The sequence below is a fragment of the Blennius ocellaris genome (genome assembly GCF_963422515.1).
Source record: "Blennius ocellaris genome assembly, chromosome: 17".
In the NCBI taxonomy this organism is placed as follows: Eukaryota; Metazoa; Chordata; class Actinopteri; order Blenniiformes; family Blenniidae; genus Blennius; species Blennius ocellaris.
The window spans coordinates 19,561,280-19,575,205 of record NC_137666.1 but is presented as its reverse complement, the minus strand read 5'-3'; the positions used below and the strand labels follow the sequence as shown (position 1 = coordinate 19,575,205).

General features: G+C 42.6%; 2 protein-coding genes across 3 annotated transcripts; both read right to left on the bottom strand.

The window, feature by feature from the left end:
• Window positions 1-926: 926 nt before the first annotated feature.
• On the bottom strand, window positions 927-9,278 carry selenon (selenoprotein N). The gene is made up of 12 exons (XM_080513136.1): window positions 8,914-9,278; window positions 7,634-7,751; window positions 7,414-7,544; window positions 6,605-6,817; window positions 6,401-6,525; window positions 4,474-4,611; window positions 4,303-4,384; window positions 3,544-3,732; window positions 3,328-3,433; window positions 3,028-3,140; window positions 2,797-2,898; window positions 927-2,172 (listed from the first exon to the last, which is right to left on the bottom strand). Exons 1-12 carry the CDS (start codon window positions 9,100-9,102, stop codon window positions 2,008-2,010), a joined length of 1,671 nt encoding a protein of 556 aa, XP_080369262.1. The 5' UTR covers window positions 9,103-9,278; the 3' UTR covers window positions 927-2,007.
• Window positions 9,279-11,165: 1,887 nt separating this feature from the next.
• On the bottom strand, window positions 11,166-12,725 carry znf593 (zinc finger protein 593). Of its 2 annotated transcripts, none has more exons than XM_080512708.1 (4): window positions 12,668-12,725; window positions 12,269-12,483; window positions 11,577-11,639; window positions 11,166-11,494 (listed from the first exon to the last, which is right to left on the bottom strand). In XM_080512708.1, exons 2-4 carry the CDS (start codon window positions 12,466-12,468, stop codon window positions 11,368-11,370), a joined length of 390 nt encoding a protein of 129 aa, XP_080368834.1. In that variant the 5' UTR covers window positions 12,469-12,483; window positions 12,668-12,725; the 3' UTR covers window positions 11,166-11,367. The 2 variants fall into 2 exon arrangements, with proteins under 2 accessions (XP_080368834.1, XP_080368835.1); XM_080512709.1 differs by lacking the exon at window positions 12,668-12,725 and adding an exon at window positions 12,583-12,595.
• Window positions 12,726-13,926: the final 1,201 nt, after the last annotated feature.

Genomic DNA, 13,926 nt, shown 5'->3' with positions numbered 1-13,926 from the left:
AGTTCAGAGTCTGCTTAAATGAATCTGGATCTAAACTTCCCGGCCAATCACTACGTGGGACAAAGACATTTTTTACATCGTCCCTCACAAGAGGCTCCAGGCTGTTCAAAGGGGAAAAGATGAGTTGTTTATGAATGTTGGGTCACGTCTTGTTGATTATCTATCAGGAGATTTGAAGAAAATGAAAAAAACTACTTTTAAAGGACAGAAAACTCAATCATGGGATGGAATGGACTGGAAACAATGTTTGGTATGATGTCATTTGTTTAGTCTGTTGAGTCTGTTGATTCCTTCAAGGGTCAACTTAAGACCTATTTATTTGTTCAGGCTTTCGCTTAGTTCTTTTAGGGATGTTATGTATATCAATGTGTTGTCTTGGCCTTTTAAATCTGTATTTGCATTTTATTCCTGTTTATGTTTTTACTGAAACTGTGAAGCGCTTTGTGACCTTGGTCTGGGAAAGGCGCTGTATAAATAAAGTTTACTTACTTACTTACTTACTTAGTCAGCACATGTATCAGTATATGGAATCTTGTGTCGGCTTGGCCTTTTTAAATGTATTTGTGCATTTGTTTTATTTATGTTATTCCTTTTAAGTTATATTTTTTTAATTATTGTTGTACAAAAGTATTGTCAGTACTTAATCTTGTTTATGTATTATTTATTTACGTTTCGTCTGTTGGATGGGATTGGAACATTGTTTGTTCTTCTGTTTGTTAAAATACAACAAAAAACACAATAGAAAATATATAAAATTCTCAATAGATTCAGATTTTATTAAAAAATAAGTCCAATAAAACTTTAGTTTTAGTGTTCTTTTTCAGAGAAACATCAGCCTTCTGGTCCAGCGTCACTTTTTCTGTTTTTTTTTTACCGCTGAAGTGAAATGAAGTGCAGTAAAAATGGTCTCAAAAACAATGAAAACATCTGATCATCCTGGATTTACACCAGAATTTAATTATTCCAAAAATATTAAAACATTTGAAGGTAAAAAGAAGACATTTGTAGACATGGTACATATGATATCCTGGATATAAAGAATATGAGCGCACGTTGACACATGAATGGTTAACTGACTCGTATTTTAGGCATCAAATGGCGAATATTTGTTGGACATCCGGAAGCAATAATTCAACGGTAAATATTTCACTGTTTATAAAAAAACAAAACAGAAAGCTTCACTAACATGACAAAGCCTGCAGGATATAGGAATAAAACAAACGTACAGTGGAAACTGCAGTTCGTGTACATGCCTACAACCATTTAGACAGAATACTAATCTGATGGTAAAGACCATGTGACACTTGGATCACACTGGAATCTGATTCAAAACCTCCAAAAAATTTTAACAGGTTTTATTGTCTTTCGGTACAAGTCAACATGAAGACAAAGAGTAATCTGCTGAATTCAAAATAGACCTTTGGTATGGTTTCGACTTCCACCACATAGAGAGAGAAGAAAAGGAGTGACAAGGAGTGACAAGGAGTGTGTCCCTGCAGGAGTGTGTCCCTGCAGCAGCCTCAGCATGAACATCAGGCCTTACCCGCTCAAACTGAGCTTTCAGGCAAAGCCTTCACTACCAGCTGAGCCTAGCTGGAGGGAACACCAGCACAGAAACTCCCCTCCCTGGACACAGACACGCAATGAGAAGACCTGGACCCCGTGGACCGGTCTTCCAGCCACGTGGCTGAAAGAGCAGCAAGCAGGAGCAGCTTTGAATGTTTGTTGCTGCTCGTGTCAAACGTACCACTTCACAACACAAATCCTGCTCGCAAATCGTCGTTTGAACCAAGAGCAACAAACTTGATAAAAAGCAAGAAATGTTCAGCAGTGCACACACACACACACACACACACACACACACACACACACACACACACACACACACACACACACACACACACACACACACACACACACACACACACACACACACACACACACACACACACACACACACACACACACACACACACACACACACACACACACACACACACACACACACTAGGACAGGTACTCTTTGGCCCTGTCCAGCCCCTCCTTCAGGAAGCTGACGTAGGTGGAGGTGGACGGGTCTTCGAATCCGCCGGAGAAGCTGAAAGTTGCCGCTTCCTCTTCTGGCTTCATGGCCGTTTGGTCCAAGAAGACGTTTGCGTTGATGTGGTGAACCTGAAACCCCACGAGAAACACGAGTGCTGCTCCTGTGAGTTTACCGACAATCTGTCATATAATTAAAAATAAACCAAAACAAAACCGCAGGATCTCACTATTCAGACAAGCGGTTTGCAGGAACAGTCATTGTACCGACCGTAGTGATAAAGAGGAGCTGAGCCATGAAGCAAAGTTCTATTTATATTAATTTATAAACTATTGGCACATTTAATTAATGATTTAATGGTGTATTTATTTATTTAATTTTGGCACATTTGTACTTCTCCATTCTACTCTATAAATCTGATGAAATGAAATTCAAGCACTCTCTTGAAAGTTGAAATGTTTAAAGAAAACAAACAAGAGCAAGAACAATTTTAACATTTGTTTGTAAACAAATCGCATTTTCTAGGATATCGTGAGAATGCTGTTATCGGAATATAAAAAAAAAAAATATATATTATTTTATTTTCGCCCATATCACACTCCCCGGGGTAAGAAAACTGTTATGAAATAACAATAACAATTTTGCTTTAATTTACTTAACAGAGGAAAAATGCTAATATCTAATGATGTGTGTATTTCTAATGAATAAATTCAAAGGAAGACAAAGCAACGTGGGCACGTGTTGAAGACACTCACGATGGTACCATTGGGCAGAGCCACCATCATCTCCACCGGGAAGTTGTAGTCTGCGAGGTGCAGACGAGCTTTTTCTCCCAACACAGAGTTCTGACCATCAGCCTGGAAGAAAGAAACACAGAATGCGCACCAACTATTCAGCTGCTCCCACAAAAAAAAAATTCAGAACACAGCCTGAACGAATTGAAAGAATAAGTCATTGCGCAAAAACTCTAAATCCTTTTCGCCCACCTGGATGCTCTCCAGCTCTCGGACCAGGGACCAGCTGCTGACGAAGCTCTGGTTGAGGAGCGCCAGGACAGGCGAACTTTCCAGGACCGTCTCCCGGAGAGTTCGCCCTGAACCTGCAGAGGAGAAACCAGGAGGCCTGACGGTGTCAAACTGACTCGCTGGTGTTATTAAATCACACACCGGGCTTCCAGTAACGTTTTACTTTGGCTGACTGGTTTTTGCACTCAGGGGTCATATGTCGTGTCCAGCTGTGACTTTTTTCTCCACTTTCTGCTCAGATGTGCTCCTTTTTCAACTCACCTCAGCAGGATTGATCATCTAAAGCCCCCCAGAGCAGAATGGAATGCACCAGCTTCTTCTCTGCGTGGGCTCGCTCAAAAGCCTCGGAAAAGGGCAGGTAGGACACCTGTGGAAGACCAGGACAAGCTGACGTCTCCGAATGGGGGAGGAGGGGGGGGGGGGGGGGGCAAGAAAAAACAGATACACAAACGACTCGGACATTTATGAAAGGACAACCTTCTTGAAGGGGTAGAGGGCGACCTCGAGGCGCCGAGCGGCCTCCCGGCGGCTGAGCTCTGCGGCCCACTGAATCTCCTCGAAGACGAAGTGGATGGGCTCCCGACTGCCGTCCCGACGGTCCACGACGTTCCCCTGCTCGTCGGTGATGATGGAGGGCGTGGACGGACCGGAGGACCGCAGCTCCAACTGAAACCGCATGTTGAAGGAGAAACGCCACTTTAATATGTTAACGGTTCCTGAATCCACATGTGGAATAAAGGTCAATCTAAAAGGTACAACTATACGGGGGGGTAAAAAGTGTCTTTTATTGCATTTCCAGCTGTATTGACGTCATGTTTCAGTTGTTTTCATCATTTTAACAGATTTGGTGGATTCAGCAGGTTTATTATTCTTGTTATTTTTGCCGTTACAGCTGTTTTGTCTGGTTTTAAACATTTTAGCATTTTATTTATGGTTCTCAGCTGCAAATTTAGCTTTCACCAATTTTGGCTTTTGAATCACTGGAGCTGTTCGAACTTTCTTAGCACTTTTTTGTTTTAGGTGGTTTCCAGTAGATTTGATTGTTGACTATGACTTTCCAGTAGTTTCTGTGCACATCTCAAAGCTTTAGGTAAAGCAGAATGAAACTCCCCACTTTCCTCTAAGATTCTCTATAATCCTGGTTAGTGAGCCTGACTGGGTGAGAAGAATATAACCCGTCTTCATGAGCTATATTTTTTCGTGAGATGAACGTGAGCAGGGACGCAGCAGCTGTACCTCCGGCAGGTATCCGATGTCCACCTCCATGTTGCTGCTCTCACTGGCTCCGTAGAGCCACTCCATGTCCACGTTCAGAGACCTGCAGCAAGCACAGGAACGTCAGATGGAAGGGTCAGTCAGTCGGTCAGTCGGTCAGTCAGTCGATCAGTCGGTCGATCAGTCACTCACCTGTCGTTGGGGACGTAGAGGTGGAAGTGGCGAACGTGGGAGGCGTCTTTGGAGAGGACGATGTTGCCGGTGAACTGACCCGGGGTGAACCAGAAGGGGAAGTCTGGGACCTCATTCAGCTGGAATTCAGCATGAATCCTGCAGACACAGTTGACCTCCTCACTCACACTGCTCCAGTACCGACTACTGACCGGCTCCAGACTCACAGGAAGTTCTGTATAGAACTTTCATCTCAACTGCAGTCCACATGAGATCATGTTCACGTCACATGCGTCAGACTGGACTATCAGATGCAGACAGTTGGCAGACACTTCACTAGGTACAGCCTGTCAGTACCAGGTTGATCCTCCTCCTTTACTCTCAGTATCACAGAATGAACAAAGTACTGAAACCTGTGAATTTATGATGCGAATGTCCCGTTCCTTCATAACCCAGAGGAGCAATGTAAATTAGAATAAGTCTGAAGCGATGCCTCCATCTGCCTCGTGATTTTCCTACATGGTAGAAACTTTTCAATTTAAGTGGGTTCCAGAAGATTTGAAATACCTGGGAGTGGAACTCACTCAGGATTTGGGAGAACATGCTATCTGTGAATTTTATTCCATTACTACAAAACATTAAAACAAATTTCAAGAAGTGCTAGAAAATATAATTGTCACTCTGGGGTAAAATTAACATTATAAAGATGTCAAACAGCCCCTCAGTTCAATTATATAATCTTGACGCTGCTAATCACAATACCACCAACCATTTTGAAGAAGTATGATGATTTATTTAAAACATTTCTTTGGAAAGGGAGAAAAAGCCAAAGTTAAATTAAGTAAATTGTGTGCTCCCACTGACAAAGAGGGAATAAATTGACCAGACCCAAAACTATATTGTTTATCATTTGAAACGGAAAAGATGGCTAAATAGGTTCAAAAGAGGGGTTGTCTCAACAGGACAGGATATAAAATCAATTTCTCATTCACTCAAGTATGGACGAAAGTGCACCAATTGTACAAAGCATCACGATATATGCAGACATATTCTTCGTTGTGGTATAATTCTGCTATTTGTATTGGAGAAAAAGCCCATGTATTGACAGAAGTGGTGTTTTAATGGCATATTGAGGACTTGTATAAAGATGGTAAACTAATGCTGTGTTGTAACTGTTCATTTATTTGATTAATCCCCCAGGCCTCTAGGGGGCACAATTATTTCAGTTATACTTTGTCACTGAGCAGATGTTGTACACTCAACCAATGGCTACACGTTCTCCCAGCTTCATGAGCTTGAATGCTAATGACCTTTCTACGTCCTGTGATTTGTTTGTAGCCCTTTGAGTGGCAAAATAAGTGAATAAATGTGTTGACAATATTGTTAGAGTGTCTATTTCCAGTTATTACACGTTTACAGTGTTGTGACTGTTGTTCTCCTGGTATATTATAATGTAATAACGGCTTTGAGGCGTCCAGCTTAGGTTTACCTTTAGCTTATATTCAGTTGAGTTCATAGTGATGTGTGGACGGAGTTGGATTTTTCTTTTGAGAACCTCTGGGAGAAAAAAAGATCTCTTTGCCTGGTGTTGATGTGGCCTGAGAGTGCTGCCCCCTGGAGGTGCTTATGTCTTTTACAAGTCGAATGGAGAGGAAGAACCAACTCCCAGTTTGTTAGGGAGGTTGACTCAGTCTCTACTTTGACGGTTCAGCTCAAGACTTTTCTATGTAATAAGGCTCAGAGTTACAGCTGCTTCAGACACCCTGGACCATTTTCTAGTCCGGCTGCTGGAGGTTTAGACTGATGGAGGATCTACACTGAGCTTCTTTCCTGTTTCACTCACCATGTGTCGCCATCATCACACCCGTATCCCCAATAGGGGAAAACAACATTAAAACACCTTAAATACCAAGCTTTGACCCAATCACAAGAAGTCTGAAATCCCCACCTGAAGACGATGTCGTAGTAAAAGTCGTTGCTGCCCCGGATGCAGGCGACGGCTCCCTGCGGGGAAAAGCGGGACTTGATGAAAGGCCGAGGGTGAAACATGCTCAGCAGGGAGTGGATGAGAACCTGCAAGCAGGAGGAAAGAGCCGTGAGCAGGCGGATTGACGGCGGCGACCCGACCGAGCAGGGAAAGTCCTTTGTGCACCTCTTTGCCCTTCGGCGTTGGCGGGTGGTAGCGATTGTTGGGCAGGTATCCGGTGAAGATGTTGAGCTCGCTGGGAATCAGCCACCACGTGTCTCCCACCGCGTTCTTGTTCTTCGGAGGCAGGAACACTCTGAATTGCGAGGCCGAGAAGGTTGAAGAAGGCACCGCGGCACTTGTCCAGGAGCGAAGTCCACTGAGAGAGCTGTGAGAAACCTGCAGGACACACAGACGGTGACGGGTCAAACGTCTCCAAAGCTTCGAGACAAGTGTTCACGTTGCTGTTTTCAGTCACTTTTCTTGATGTTGTGACTCCCGTCCTGTTGTCCTGGTTCGACGTCATGAAATGAGATCTCTGTGGCTTCAGTGGATTCAAGTGATCCAGTGGGAAAAATGCATTCGTCTGCGTGTGTTTATTAATTTAGTCCATTGGTATGTATCCATGTACGTTACCAACGTCTCGCAAAAAGCTACTCACCCAAATTGCATGACATTTTCAGGGATGATTTATCATCATCCAAGGACCAATTGATTAGATATTGGGACGATAACGGCTAAACGTTTCTGAATAAATGCCCCAAAGCTGCAACAACAAAAAACAGAAGTCCAATACAAAACAGATGGGGGAGGGAAGAAACTGCACAGTGACTGGAAACACACCATTTATCACGGTTTAATCGGTCTTTAGTGATTTGTGTATTGTGAATGTCGGTCCTGTAATTGTGATGTTATATCTCCAATACTACACACCCGACCCCTGTCTGTATTTGACAGCCGTTTCAAAAAGTAGAACACATTTGAAGTCGCCTCACCCCCAGAAAGCCGTCCTTGCTTTTGGTCATGGAGTCCAGCTGCAGCGGCTGCATCTTGGCCTCCAGAGTCAGCGTTTCTCCATCGGGGTCGTGAACCAGGTCCTCCTCCAAGTCCACGGGAGCCGAGATTCCTGGGAGGAAGCAGAGCCGGCGGTCAGCGAGGGGTTAAACCAGGAGGGGGGAGGGGGGGGACACACGGTGGGGGCCCGACAGGACTCACCTGTCAGCTTCTCCGCGATGGGCTTAAACTCCTCCGGACTGAGATACAAGTCGTGGTCGGTGTCTAAGGAGGAGAAGAGGAAGAGACCCTCGGCCCCCAGACTGCGGACGCTCTCTTCCTGTTGGGCCAGCAGGACAGAGATTGAACGTTTTCAAAAGATTGACTGCAATACAACAGTTCATTTTTTTTTTACTACTACAAGATATTTTTTATATATTTAACAGGAGACTCTTTTTTTTTTTTTTAAACATGTTCAATAAATGCGGTTCCAAATTCAAAGACATAATCGTGTAAATAACCGTGATTTCAATATTGCCCCAAAATAATCCTGATTATGATTTTTTTTCACTTAAAATATATTTTGTATTCCTAAAAATAAATAAATAAATAAAAAATAATCGTAGGTTGCATTTGTGAAGTTTCAAAAGTACAATTTAAGCCATTTTATTCTGTTGTGAGGAGCTGCTTATATATAGCCCTTTATCTTTTGAGACGGTTTTTGTGAAGTTATTGAAACTTTTGGAGCCATTATATCCGTTTTAACTATTTCACAGCACTACATTTTTGTCGTTTTATCTCTTCCACTGGTTCTTGCTGGTAGTTTTTCCACCTTTCTCTATTCTTTTCTCGTGAGTTCTATCTGCTCCATCATCAGCCTTCAGTATTTTCTCCAAGTTCCAGGTGAAGCAGCAGGTTGTCTGTTAAAAGTAAACTAATTTCCCTCCGAGACTTTGCTTCTATTTGGATTTAATCGTGGCTCTTTCAAGGAGGAAACGTTTCCCAGCTGAAGTGAAAGACTTGGCGTGACATGAATAGAAAGCTTCACAGAGCCACTACAGAGGCGCTTTAGAGCCACATGTGGCTCCAGGCTGCAGGTTTATATGACCCAGATGTGATCTGCAGTTTTTATATGACCACTGATGAATGAGAGGAAGAAACACACATCAACCCCCCCCCCCCCCCCCCCAAGCTGGAGCACCATCAGTCCGGGGGGGGGGGGGGGGGGGGGGGGGGACACACGACACACTGCACATGCCGGATCAGACCTCCCAGCCGGGACACAATGCATGACCCGTTTGTTTGGCATGAACAAACAAACAAACAGAGCCACCCTCCAGTGAAAAGCCCCAGAGTGTGACAACGTGCTGCAGGGAGCAGCCTCATGTCTGACTCACTATTGTGAACACACCCTGTTAAATCGTGAAAAAGGCTCATAAAAACCACTGAATAAACACATGATAAAAAAAATAACGGAGATGTTATCAAACAAATGTTCTCACATGGCGTTTGAGAAGCTGAGCATCCAGATGCTTCTTGATCCCAAAAGCCAACAGAGGCACAGCAGCGACCAGCAGCAGGGTCCACAGCCCCCAGGACCTCCACGACCCCGAGTCCCGGGCTCGGGGCTCATTCTGCGGCGTGATGTGGCTCTCCTCCCCGGTCACTATTTTATCGACGTCCGCGGCCATCCTCGACCTCCACCGCGGCTATTCACACGAGCGCATGGCCGTCATATAACGTCCGGAAAATGTTCTCGGCAGGACGATCCTTCGGGGTGAGATGTTTTCTGTTAAAAAGACGAAAGATAACCCGTCAGTCGGGCTGATTTGTGGCCGGGACCGGACGCCTCCTCCCCGGCTGGGCAATGGGCTCTGCCCCGCTGATCTCATGCCTGAGACGTTCAATATCAGCTCGGAAATCTCAGTGCTCACACTCAGTACGACGTGAATGCGTCAGAACGGATCAGTTCATCTCAAAACACAACTGAGATCCTGCACCAAAACACAAAACAACTGAGATCCTGGACCAAAAGACAAAACAACTGAGATCCTGCACCAAAACACAAAACAACTGAGATCCTGCACCAAAACACAAAACAACTGAGATCCTGGACCAAAAGACAAAACAACTGAGATCCTGGACCAAAACACAAAACAATTGAGATCCTGGACCAAAACACAAAACAACTGAGATCCAGGACCAAAACACAAAACAACTTGAAATCCTGGACCAAATCCAAAATAACTGAGATCCTGGATCAAAACAAACAAAACAGCTCAGATCCTTCACCAAAAATACAGCAATAACATCATTAAAAACATAAACGCTCCTGTTATGCATCAGATAGTTCAACAGTTTAACATTTGTCCTAAAGATAAGCTTAGTTTCTGTGTGTTTCATCCAGAGAGGTCTGCAAAAACATATATATTTTTTAATTTTTTAAAACACTTTCCACTAAATAAAATTCATCTGGACCTCCAAAACATATTGGACTTTAAAGTGAATAAAACGCAGCTGACGAAGTTTGAGATTCCCTTTTGATGCACACAGAAAGTGTTAATGTGGAAATGTTATGCTGGTTGCGTCGGGATAACATGGAACAGATGAACATTTCATCACATTTCAACTGTTTTGAGCAGTTTCAGTGGGTTTAAAGCTGATTTATTTATTTATTTGTTTTCACTCTTTTAAAGGGTTTGTGTTTTCCTTTAACCATTTCAGCTTTTTTTCTTTTTAAAAAAAAATCAGCTGCTTTGTTGTGAAAGTGTTCACAGGAAGTCATAGTTTTGTGCAGATGGTAAAAACTTTACAGTAAGAATCTTTAGAGACAGGGTCGGCTTATTTATCCAGGAATGTCTCCCACCCATAATTAGGCCCACATCCTCTGGTTCTATCATTATTCTTCCCGGGAGAGAGAGAAACACCGCAGGGCCAGGAATTCAGGAAAAAAACCCAGCGCCAGGAATTCAAACGTCAATGTATTAGTAAATCTGTTGTGAACTTTTGAGAGAGAAAGCAACGACACGTTGGCAGGTTCCAACTTTAATCTGAATTAGGAAGTTTGAATTCGGTGATTAAAGTCAGGAATAAAAATAATATATAGACATCTTGTCCCTGGTGCTGCTCTGTAATGTGATGGGTTAGTTTGATCTGTTTTCCAAGAGTTACTACATAAATTGATTTTTTGTTTTGTTTTGAATCAATCAGCTCTTTTTGGGGCAGAAAACATACAAACATTGAAAGAGGCAAAATTTTGAAGCAGTTTTAAAACAAAAATAATGAACTCCGCTTTATTGATTTCTGGAAAATCATGTAGATCAACATAAACCGCATTTTACATCTCAGTACTGAAGGATCCAGGTGATTTTACCTCAGGCACCTGATCTAATTTGTAAACCGCTTTATTCAGTTCAGTGTCATGGGTGCTGGAGGCTCAGACAGTATTTGAACCCAGACCTTGTCAAAGTGAAGTCAGAGCGCTAACCACTGTACCACAATGCAAGGAATTTTATGTAATCCCTTTTTTCAAACTTATTTGAACCATTCAAGCTTTAAAAAAAAAAAAAAAAATCCCAGACCGATTTCTTTAAAACTTACCTATTAAACAAATAAAAGTCAAAGATCAAACAAATCAGATTAAAAGGTGGAAAAGTTCCAATGAGAGAAACCTGGAAACAGCATAAAAACGGCAATGCTCGTTTAAAAAGATGATCTTGATCATGAGCTGAGAAACTTCACCCTCCACAAAGTGTTTTAATTTTCCATTGTACACTTTATTTACATCAGCACGTGTCCCATTGGCTTTATGGAAAATACAACTTTCTGATGCTTTCAAGCGAAGCGATACACACATGAATATGAACGCTCTCAACAAAAAAGCACATTTTGCTGTGATTCCCCCCACACAAAAAACCCTCACTGACACACGTCTTTTGCTTCTGCAGTTGACTCAATCAGTCCATGTCTTCCTCTACGGGCTGCGTCTTCACCTCCACAGTTTTCGGGGGGACGTAGGAGCCCATCCCTGCTGCCCGCTCTGCCTCGGCCTGGGTGTACGGCTCCTCTCTCAGCTGCTTCAAGCTGCACGACAACAAATCACACTCGTTTCTGCTCACCACTCGTCTCTTCAGAGACAATGAGGCATTATCAGGGATAGGCTTACCGTTTCTTGTGCACTTTTGTTTTAAAATGCTCTTTCAAAGCCTTTACGTCCACGAAATATCTCCTGCAAGACATGAAGTGATACTCAGTTGAAAATAAATAAATAAATCTGCAAAACACTGTTAAATCAAAAATGTATTATTAATGTACGGCCGTAACACGGCATTCAAAGAACTGAAGACAAGGAGACGTGTTATTGAAGTTTTCTAAAAGTATGCCACACATACAAAAGTTTCATCTTTAATCAGTTTAAACACCTATACTTCATCTGTACATCCACACCTCGCAGGAAAGTTTATAAACACTATTCAATGAATGATTTCACGTGTGATTTTACAGAATAATGGTCTTTTGAAGTGCGTGTCAGCTGGGTGTCAAAATGAGAAGAAACAAAATTTCTTTGTCAACATGTTTCTTTCAAAGTCAACAAAAACAAAATGAACGTATCAATTAATACGATATATAAAATCTCACCTTTTAAATCGATAATTACCATAATACCTTGTGTAGAGGTACAATTTGGGATTAACTCCAGCATCTGTGAGCCAGATGAAGTGGGATCGTGGATGGATGGTGAATAACATCTTAAATAAAGGTGACGTCACTGTTCTGACACAAGTCAGACTGAGTGATGAAGATGAAGATGAAGATGCAGCCCCTCGCGGACCGCAGTGTGGAGGTGCGCAGACCTACGAGCAGTGTAAACAGTAGTGCTGAGCACATCCGGTCACGTCGTAGTCCAGCTCCTGGTGCAGCAGCTTGGCTGCGACGTCCGGCTTCATGTCGGAGTGGATCTGGTCCAGGTCTCTGGTCCTGCGTTTGGTCTTCCAGGTCTTTGAGATGTTCTTCTTCTTGTCACTCTTGTGGTTCCCGGTCTGCTTGGACTTGCCCATGACAACACAGCAGCCCTGAATAAAAACAAAAAAAACACAAACAGGAGAGAACGTCAGCCCTTTTTTTTTTTTTTTTTTTTACCGACCGTGGAACTGTTCAGTAAACAAACAAACATAAAAACACTTCAGCTCTTCAATCCGCAGAAAAGCCGTTTTCACGAGAGGCTGACTCGGAGCCTGGAAGTTGAATTCTACTTGCCACTCAGTGAATCGCGGATCCTTTTCTATAATCAACAACAAACTGAAACGCTCGCTCACCTGCACGTGCAGCGGAGAGAAGTCACGTGTTCTTCCGGGTCAGCTGAGGAGCTGTCAGCGGAGTACCGCAGATTACGTGTAGGGGGCGCCACTACGTTTCTCTCGCGGACCCATTTCATTACGACCGTTTATACAGTATCATTTATTCATTATCGTTTCATTAGTACGATTTATTTAGAGCCATTCATTTGTGCCATTTATGCATACAGTGCCAGATAAATTAAAATACTCATAATATATAGCATACGGGACATTTATAAATGAAATACAATAACAATAACAATTACAATCTATAATAATTTATAACGATAATATTGACATTTCTTTAACATCATAGTATTATTGAGTTATGAGATATGAAAACATGAGTCTGAACTTCCTCCTTTTCACATCCATGTAAAAAAAAAAAAAACACATGTGGTGAGTCCACTTCATTGGTGGCCCATTTTAAATATGGAGCGCACTTTATTAAAAGGAGCAAGCACTAGTGATGGGTGGATGACAGCCGCAGGCCTACCACACTTTTTGTGCCGTGGCGAGGGACGGGTTTTCATGTGGTCCCACTGAAAAGGTTGTAGTTGGAATGGAAAGAAAAACACAACCATCAGCTACAATTTTGAATCACCCCTCCATTGAGGTACCTAGCACCAAGGAAGGTTCTCATAAGGAGGGGAAGACACCTCTAATTCCATTTTGACGTGTCAGAACACAAGTTAGAGATATCTACAATTTAATTCTGACGAGACGTAATTCCAGTTCAAGATATCTGTAATGTCTTTCTGGCACGCTAAAACGTAATTTAAGATATCTACAATTTCCATTACAGATATCTTTAATGGACGGGAGTTGAAGATATCTTGATTTGAAATTGTGACTTGTCAGAATGGAATTGTAGATATCAGGATCCCACATTCCGGATATTCGTAATTGAATTCATTGTATCTGTAATCACGTGCCCCATACAAACGAATGGGGGAAGTGACGTCATTCCTGCATGTAGGAAGGACGTTGTTTATATCTGAAATGTTCATTTAAACTAGTAGGAATTGGATTGCGGATATCTGTATTATATCTCCATAGCGGCTATTAAATGTTAAAAGGGCTTGCCATGAGCGTCATGTTCATAAACTCTTCAGACTAAAGTAGTGGGCTTAACGCAGTGAGCATAAGCCCCGCCCATTGAGTTTGACGGGTGAGTTT